This window comes from Paralichthys olivaceus, chromosome 19, assembly GCF_024713975.1.
Source record: "Paralichthys olivaceus isolate ysfri-2021 chromosome 19, ASM2471397v2, whole genome shotgun sequence".
NCBI classification, from domain to species: domain Eukaryota; kingdom Metazoa; phylum Chordata; class Actinopteri; order Pleuronectiformes; family Paralichthyidae; genus Paralichthys; species Paralichthys olivaceus.
This window is the reverse complement of record NC_091111.1, coordinates 7,983,971-7,992,838: the sequence shown is the minus strand read 5'-3', so window position 1 is coordinate 7,992,838 and position 8,868 is coordinate 7,983,971. Positions and strand designations below refer to the sequence as shown.

The window sequence follows — 8,868 nt, the reverse complement described above, 5'->3', positions numbered from 1 at the left end:
GAGTATATTTAAAGGACTCATTTGGGGGGACACTTAGAGAGTTTAGATTGTTTAGGAGCATAATTTATTTTTATTTGGCTGTGGAATAAAATGTAAAAATCAACTTTTACGCATGGATCAGACTCTGTTTCAGTCAGAAACACTGGATGGAACTGAATTATCTTTTATTAGATTATATCATATGTTGCTCAGATTATGTATTTTTATAAATATGAAATTGTTATGAAATTGTGTCCCATCATTTCTTCAGCTTTTTGTTTTTATTTATCTTTATCTACCCTCCTTGTCTTTATTTAGGTCAAGATTTCAGGTCGTCTCTTGTGCCAAATCCAAATTGTTGTCATTGTGATGGAAATGATCAAAAACATATAATTCAGTGTTATCTGTGCAGCCTGAAGTGAATAAAAGGCTCCATGTTTAATAGACTGCTCCGCAGACACCAGTCAACTGTGTGCGGCTCTGTGATTGTGAGCGTCATAATGGGCGCTAATTGGGGGTCAAATGCGCAACAAAGCCGTTCAACGGCAGCAAAAAGTCACCACGCCGTGCAGTTATAAGAAGCTTGATGACGTCTCCTGTCACATCCTAATTAGAGCGATACAGCACGAGCCCTCTTCATCATCTTCCTCTTCTTTAATCCATGCATGCACGAGCCCCTGGAGCTAATATTATATCACATAAAGGGGCGTTCACAGAAGTATCCACATGTGCCAGACACGACTGATGACAGTGAAAGCAAATGATTGCTGATATGATAAGAATATTAATGATATTATAATTGAATGATCCAATAGCCCGTGTCAAATGTATGTTGTCTTTAAAAAAGTTTCTAATTTACTAATGTTTTTTCACATAATAGTGTTATTTCCTATGATGATGATTTATTTACCCACATGCAGCACATGGACCTCTGCAGATATTCTCTGTGAAGTCTTAACTTCTGAGCTGTTTCGTTTTTGTGTCTAACGTGTCTTTTCAGCTCCTGTTTGCCGCTGGACTCTGAACACCCAGAGCTCATTTTCACATTTTCCTCCGTGTGTGAATTGGCCGAACGGTGCAGCCCGTCAATAAAAAATGTTGGATTATCCTCTTTATGAGACGGGATTAACATAGCTCTCCCCCTTCAACATTCACACCACCCCCCAGTCGTTGCAAGGAATCCACGGACCTTTGCCGTAGCAGTGAAGTGGTGGTGGTGCAAGTCAAGTAATCGACCTTTTTACTGCAAAGCGTCTAATATGGTACAATATGCACTTTTAATGTGGGTCACGATGGTTTGTGCTGCTGTGAAATCTAACCTGAGAGTAAATAAAAGTGGGCTTCCATCCTTTATGGCTCTGTTGACATATATATGTGTGTGTGAAACAGAAACAGGAATAAACAAAGAAGATGTGGATTGATTTTACGCACGAGTTGGATCAAGTTCAAGTGGTTTTTATTGTTGTTTAGTGTGTTTGTGGCCTCCTCACTGCACAGCTCACATGGAACATGCTCGCTGCTGCCTTATAGACTAAATATGTCCGCATCATATTGTATAATCTTTGAAAGGCGAACACTGCAGGAGACATGGGAATAAAATGATCTAATTCACAGCTGGGTTCGTGGTGCATGTTTTACGCACAAAGCAAAATTGCATACAGGTACAAGGAATCACAATTTATTTAAAAAAAACTAACACAAGGGAGAAGTTAATAATTCATAAACACATTAGGGACATTTATGAGCACACGCACTGATTGTCTCTTATAACTAGTCTTAAACATATTTCTCATAAATTAAATAGTGCATCCAGGTTCATGTCAGAGCTGCCCTCACACACTCTCTCTACAACACACACACTCTCTCTCTCTACAACACACACACTCATGCACATCGCTTTGATCAAAGGGGCCCTTCAGCGTGCCAACGAAATAAAAAGACAAGAGAGGGGAGTCTTTAAGGAGCTTAGAAGAAAACCTGACCTATTCCTCAAACTCAGCCAACTTAGGCTTGGATCTTTTTTTGCTCTCTTGATCTTTTTTTTCCCTTCTGGTCAACAAATTTGTTCCGTGTCCTTGATCAAAGTTGGGGAGAAGTCAGTCTGAATGTTCAATAAGTTAAACCCAACAAGTGAGACAACCGGCTGGCAGCCCTGCTCGAGGTAGAAGTTAGGGCCTTTGCTGCTTCCCAAACTTGGGGCTTTGTTACATGTGAAGTCTGCAGTTTATGGAAAAAATGTCCCTTTACTTTTGTCCTCTCACAACACCTGAAACTTCCACGCTGCCTGGTCTTTGTAATCCAAACAGTCCGTGTTGAAATTGAGCTTCCACGAGGAAGCTGTCTGGTCCTTATAGTCCAGGCAGTCCGCGGCGCCGCTGAAGCCGAGGCCCGCCGCTCCGTACGCCGACGAGGAGAGGGAGGAGGCCGGGCTCAGGTGGCTGGACGCGCCGTTGCTGCCCATGGGGCTCATGGCGGCACCCGAGAGCTGGTGGTGCATAGGCGACAGGTAGGAGCCGCAGTCCATGCCGGTGAAGTAGGACGAGGAGCCCGTGTAGCCCTGGTTGTAGCCCGACGCCTGCGTGTAGGTCATGGGGTAGGAGCGCTGCATGCAGGAGGAGGAGGAGGTGGAGAGTGGGTCGGAGAGCGGGGAAATGGAGGCCGGGCTCCAGATAGACACCGGCGCCGCGCTGCTGCTCACAGCCGGGAGGGAGGTGCTGGAGGGCGGCGTAAACTGGCCACTGGCTCCGCTCTCGGAGCTGGGCTCTCGGAGCGGGGAGCACTTCTTCTTCACCGGCCTGCTCACTGCTTTGTTCTGCACTCCACTCTGGGTCTGCTGGGCCTGCTGGCGATGCTTGGCCCGTCGGTTCTTGAACCAAACCTAAAAAGAAAAATGGCGATAGACTTAGTTTAATCCCGTTTTAGAAAAACATATTCATTTTTTACTGTTCTCAGAATTGAAGACATAGTCCACAGCCCCTGTAATGTTACTGTAAATAGATAATTTAAATATTAAAGCGATCAGGAACTCAAATCGAATATTTAATTGTAGGCTAACATCTTATACGACTATATTTATTTTTGAACAAATTAGCAATTATATTCATAGTTTTAAAAGTCTTAAAGTCTTAAAGTCTTGAAGTCTTGCAGGCTTTATGGTTTATCTTTGTATAAATTATATAACCTATGGGAAATTGTGATTTGTGAATATGGGCTGCATAGAATTTGATATTGATCCCTGAAATATACAAAAGTTGGTCACTCAAAAAGTGAGCTAATCAAACAACAGTTCAATCAATTAAAAATCAATCAATTACATTAAATGAACCAAAGTCTTCTCAATAAGTGACTGAAGGGGACACTTTGAAGTAGATGGCAATGTGTGTGTATGTGTGTGTCTGAAATTTCTCACCTGCACTCTGGACTCGGGCAGGTTGATCTTTAAGGCCACCTCCTCCCTCATGAAGATGTCAGGGTACCGGGTCTTGCCGAACAGGTTCTCCAGCACGTCGAGCTGTGCCCGGGTGAAGGTCGTCCTCTCCCGCCTCTGTTTGCGAGGGGTGCCTGGGAAGAAAACGAAAAATAGGAAATCAGTGATACAGAAATACGGGGAACGAAATAACACTTTAGGGGCAGCGAATTTCGAATAGAAAAACTATTGTCAGTGATTATCTCAAATATCTGACACAATGTGAATAATGAAAATGAAGACTCGAAAAGTTTTAACGAGGTTTTATGATTCAGTTAAATTATGTGTCCATCGTCAATTTAACACATTCATGATCCAGAATCTATTTTCGTTTAGTCCCTTACCGTGGTATCCCACAGATGGATGCAGCAGGTCCACTCCTGAGGTAGATAAGCTCAGTCCGTTCACTGTGTACGGCGGCTGCTTCAGATAGGACATCATGCTGGCGGCTGTTCTGTGAGGAGGCTCCGGTGAGAAGAAATTTATAAAAAACGTCTTTTAATCCTCGCGAGTCTCCGGTTTTTGGTGTTTCACGACCTGAAGCCGAGACACAAAACAAGATGAGGTTGGAAAAAACTCGTGTTAAATCGTCTCTTGCTTGAAGGATGTTTGGATTTCTCTCTCGTGTCCGCTGCGTTTTTACGCACAGCCTTTTACGCACAGCGTTGGGTCGCACAGAAGTGGGCGTCCTCGGGCTCTGCGGGCTCTTAAAGCCGAGTGGAGACCCCCAGCTGTCCCCTGCTGGACTCACGATGCTGTCTGGCTGACAAGCGTTTACGCCATCACCCCCCCCCCCCTTCCAAACACACACTAACTGCTACTATAACCCCGCCCATCCCTGTTACCCCCCTCCTCAAACACACCCCTCTCTCTCCTCTAGTTGCTGCTGCCACCAAAACAAAACATTGTCGTTAAAAAATGCGCACACTCGCTGGGGCCCCAACCGGGCCCTCAATTAACATATACCCACAGGTTAGGCGAAGCTAAATAGACAGCTGATTGGGGGGCCATTTGCAGAAACAAAGCCCACTGTTGACGGATAAGTAATGCTGATAACAAAAGACTGCAGGGAGCAAACAAAGGAGCCAATACTGCAAACTGAGCGCTCATTCAAACACAGCCGAGCATCTTCATTTCTATATCTGCAGGCCCCATTGTTGGTTTCCACTAAAACCCATGTACATTCAAATGTAACCACATTAAAATAAGAAGGACAACTTTAGCAAATAATTAGAAACATGGAGATGTTCTCTCCCCCTCTCCCCAAAAAAGTCAAGGCGATAGCACTGACGTATTATGACACTCCTCAGGGCGAATCCCCGTCCTTCACTAATGAATTGCTCCCGATAATTAGATTTGGAAGGTGAGACTATCGAAAAGTGTTGATTAGAGAGGAGCACTTAATCTTAATCTAAACAAACAGGGAGATGGGCCACTACATTTGTCTCCAGCTTTTAGAAAAACAACAACGATTAAAAAAAGTTTTACAAGGGAAATAAAACGTTCGTTTCACTCTCATAATTAAGGAAAAATACAAATTTAACTCAATTTGTATTGGTTAAGCGACAGTTTTATATAAAATAGCTGAATTAATGTCTTGTTTAAAATACCACAGCAACAATTTAAACTTTTACAGAGACAACAACACCAGAGGAAACAAAAAACACTTATTTTGAAAAACATAAATGACATTTACAAGGATACGTAGCAATAGGTAATTCCTACAGAAATATTATATAAGGGTTTTTTCAGTAAATTAAACCTATGTAGTTTGCTATGTAGAAGCCTGCGTAAAAAGCGCTTTGTGGCTTAGATTTTGATAAGTGCTCTATAAATAAAGTTTGTTATTATTCTATATTATGGGACAATATGAGGATATTCAATTCTCTCATTTGTACATTATGAATGTATTGGTATATTGGGTTTTATTAGCTAAACCTTCGACAATTAGGCTACTGGAATCGTAATGTAATTTTAAATAATTCAAAAATATTGAAGTTAGGCACACACCCACAAGACAAATAACTATTTAATATTACACACAAAGCATATTGTTTAACAGGACCTAATATCTTTCAAATTATATTTTGATAAATGTTTTTTTTTATCAACAGCTAATTAGTCTCCATGTTTTGTTTGAGGCCTCTGGCAACGTTTGTGCACTGACGCCTACCTGTAGAATAAAGTTCCCAGGACCCCAGGGTGCTTCTTTTTAATGAAGATGATTATTATATGGAGCCAATAACGGACACTGCTCCACTCAATCTGTCACTTTTCTCCTCCCCGGGCCACCGCTTGCTCCACATCCGTTCAATAATAAATACCCTGCTGCCTCCTCGGTAATTATTATTATTGGCTACATGAGATTTTTTTTTTCTTCTTCTTTTTTTCTGTAAGAAATTAACGAGATAATCCGGACGGCACGCGCTGGCCTGATTACAGGACGCCAGCCTCGACTCCGCATTCAGGCCTCCTTAATTTTCTGCGTCAGGAAAATAAAACAAAGACTGGCATTGTATATATGAGACCAGCTGACTGCCAGACAACCGGGACCCCCACCCCACTATAATAACCCCCCAGCCCCAACACAACCTAACCAACCCTGCAACTCACTTTCCCAAACTGACACACTAATGATGAGCCTATCATTATTATTATTGGTACTATTATTATTGGTATTATTATTATTATTATACGTTTTATATCATTATATATTATTATTATACGTTTTATATCATTATATATTATTTTATTTAATCATCATTTTTTATACATATTTTTCAAATATATGAGCAAATCACAGCAAAGGCAAAATGGAATCGAATAATATGAAAATAAAAATATATATAAAAATAATGAGGTGATTTCTAAAGCTTATTTTATTCAACTTATATACAATTATAATATATGACTTATTTACATTCAATTTAACTTGACTTCCCCCACCACCTCTAACATGCTGAGTGCATCCAGAGTCAAACAGCCAGCAGTTACAGTGTATATAGGCTGTAGACCACCTATTATGTGAAGTTAGTGACTATACCACTGTTCTGCCATTACTCGCTTGACTGCCCCCCCCCCCGGCCCAGAGGACCCCGGCCCACAGAGGCAGAAAAGTTTGCTTTTTAAACACACCTCCCCAATTATCTGCCTATAGGCTGCTCCTCTGTCTGCCTCTCATCAGCAATTAGGTGACAAACTGTTTCCCAATATACAAAATGTGAACAGCAAAAGAGAAACAAGTCACTTACTTCAGTTGTTTGAAAAGGCCTTTATTTCCTAAACGCCTCTCTCTGGTGCAGCAGAGTGGTTTTTTATGAAGCTGCTGTGATTATATTCTCCTCCGGGTGGGAGCTTGTTGGATGTGGATAATTCTAAGAGATGCTGGGTATTTATGTGGAGAGAGAGAGAGAGTGGAATTGGGGGAGGGAGGGAAGGAGGGAGGGAGGGAAAAGATTTATAGCATCCAGTGTAAAGGAGAGAAGATGTGATGATGTGCAGATGTGTGAGAGGATGCAGCAGCTGGAAGAGAGAGGCCTGGTGGTGCCAGCATCGGCACCACAGCATCTCTGATTATGGATTATTGCACACGTTGTATCATTCAACCATAAAGTAAATATGTATAAGACATTATTCTCAGCAGTAATAATAAATTCATACATTTAATCTTATTTTACTTGATTCTCAGCAGCAGACCAAACGTATATATGTCTGTTTTTTTTACAGACCAAGTACAGATGTGTTGCAGCAGCCAAGTATGTGGATGATGATCAAAGCATTTTTATATTTTTTCATTTCATTCGACATATTACTTATTGAGTTGTATTTCTCCAAAGTCGCCAAAGTGCTTGATCATTGTGGGAAACGGTTTATCTATGATTTTTAAGGTCTCGACCCAAGTGCCTTTAGATAATGTCTATTATGATTTGGCGCTATAGAAATTGAATTGAATTTATTTATGTATCTATTCAGTCATTCATTCATTTGGTAATAAAGTAGACCAATAGGCCTGGGTTTATATTCTGATTTAAACATTACACATAGATTCAGTGGATGTTAAGCTGCAGGCTATACACCGTTGGTTTTCTTAGATTAAGCTGAGCAAGCAAAAATTGAAGTAGTGTTCTGAAGCAGTAACTTCTCTGGGGTCTGTCACGCTTTGATTCTGTGTAACCCTGTAAAGCAGATTTAAGAAGAAAAAAAACAGGGCCACCCCCCCTTCCACTGTGGACCCCCCGCCAACACCAACACCACAATTATATGTGGAGTTGATCAAAATGTCTGAGATACACCATGACGCACACAAGAAAAGTATTTACTTTTATTTAGATTTACCTCTCGCCCTGTTTCACACAAGCTCAATCTGTGTCCACTTCCATTTTGGGATTAAATAAAATGTCTGTGCTGGATTAGCAATGGAGCTAATTCTGCTCCTGCTCTTTCCGCTGAACTGCAGAGCCGGAGTCTAATCCTAATTCAAAGTGGATTTCTCTCTTATTTCCAAATCGGTTTCATACCATTTAGTCAAATCTCTGTCGTCAGCAGTGATCGCTGAGTGGAGGAGGTTGATGCTGCAGAGCAAGCAGCAGGTTAGAGAACTAATTAGGAGCCTACATGATGAACAGACTGTGAGGCTGCGTGGGCCGTTAGCCTGAAATCAATACTGACTATAGCAAATCATTTACTGTATTTATGTGGACACCTCATTGTGTATTATGACGTGACATGTTTTGCTTTTTCATCAATAAGGTAAGGAGCTACTTTTTGTTTGTTAGTGGACTGAAAGAGTTTTGAAAACCAGAAAGAAAAATGAATAAAAATAAAACTGTTCCTGTATTTTTACTGGACTTTTCCCATTTTTCCCCTCGGTGATCGTACAAAAACAAACAGCCCAACAGCGCTTAAGTATCTGGTGGCCTTGTCGTCCCACAGCAATGTTCCTGGCTCACGCTGAGGCCTTTCATCTGCGTCTCTGATATATAATTCATCAGAAAATATCTAATAGCCCTGGGGAGCGTTTTCAGCTAAACGGGGCTGCGGTTGTAAAGAAGGTGAAGTCGTTTGTTAATGTCTGTGGCAATATGCCCTCCCCCTGTCTCCGGGCCAATTGACGAAGTCACGGTTTCTCCCGCTGTTAGAGGGAGAGGAACTGAAGGCTGGGAATCGTGGGACTGTAAATGCTGCTTTCTCACAGTGTGGTGGATTATACTGGAGGAACGTGTGATGTGCTGCCTCCTCTATATCCTTCTGTTTACTTCTGACAGGACTGGTTCATGTGAAAATACTGGTTATGACTGGTTGTATGGTCACACACACCATGAATGGTAAGAATAAGTTCAGTCTATTGGATATTGTGCTAAAAATCTATCCGTATACCTACCTCCCTATCTACCTACCCACCCATCCATCCAAACACCCAACTG

At 41.6% G+C, this 8,868-nt stretch overlaps 1 protein-coding gene across 2 annotated transcripts; it reads right to left on the bottom strand.

The window, feature by feature from the left end:
• Nucleotides 1-1,418: 1,418 nt before the first annotated feature.
• On the bottom strand, nucleotides 1,419-6,820 carry LOC109632288 (homeobox protein OTX2-like). Of its 2 annotated transcripts, XM_069515450.1 has the most exons (4): nucleotides 6,697-6,820; nucleotides 3,790-3,982; nucleotides 3,389-3,540; nucleotides 1,419-2,857 (listed from the first exon to the last, which is right to left on the bottom strand). In XM_069515450.1, the coding sequence occupies exons 2-4, from the start codon at nucleotides 3,884-3,886 to the stop codon at nucleotides 2,237-2,239; spliced, it is 870 nt and encodes a 289-aa protein (XP_069371551.1). In that variant the 5' UTR covers nucleotides 3,887-3,982; nucleotides 6,697-6,820; the 3' UTR covers nucleotides 1,419-2,236. The 2 variants fall into 2 exon arrangements, with proteins under 2 accessions (XP_069371551.1, XP_019947057.1); XM_020091498.2 differs by lacking the exon at nucleotides 6,697-6,820 and having other exon boundaries at nucleotides 3,790-4,196.
• Between the last annotated feature and the right edge of the window lie 2,048 nt (nucleotides 6,821-8,868).

Excerpts from the sequence above, each read along its gene's own strand:
- LOC109632288 (XM_069515450.1), bottom strand. The coding sequence starts at position 3,886 with ATGATGTCCTATCTGAAGCAGCCGCCGTACACAGTGAACGGACTGAGC. Across the intron at positions 3,541-3,789 it reads TCCATCTGTGGGATACCACG|GCACCCCTCGCAAACAGAGG; the intron begins GTAAGGGACTAA and ends TTTTCTTCCCAG. Across the intron at positions 2,858-3,388 it reads TGCCCGAGTCCAGAGTGCAG|GTTTGGTTCAAGAACCGACG; the intron begins GTGAGAAATTTC and ends TTTTCTTTTTAG.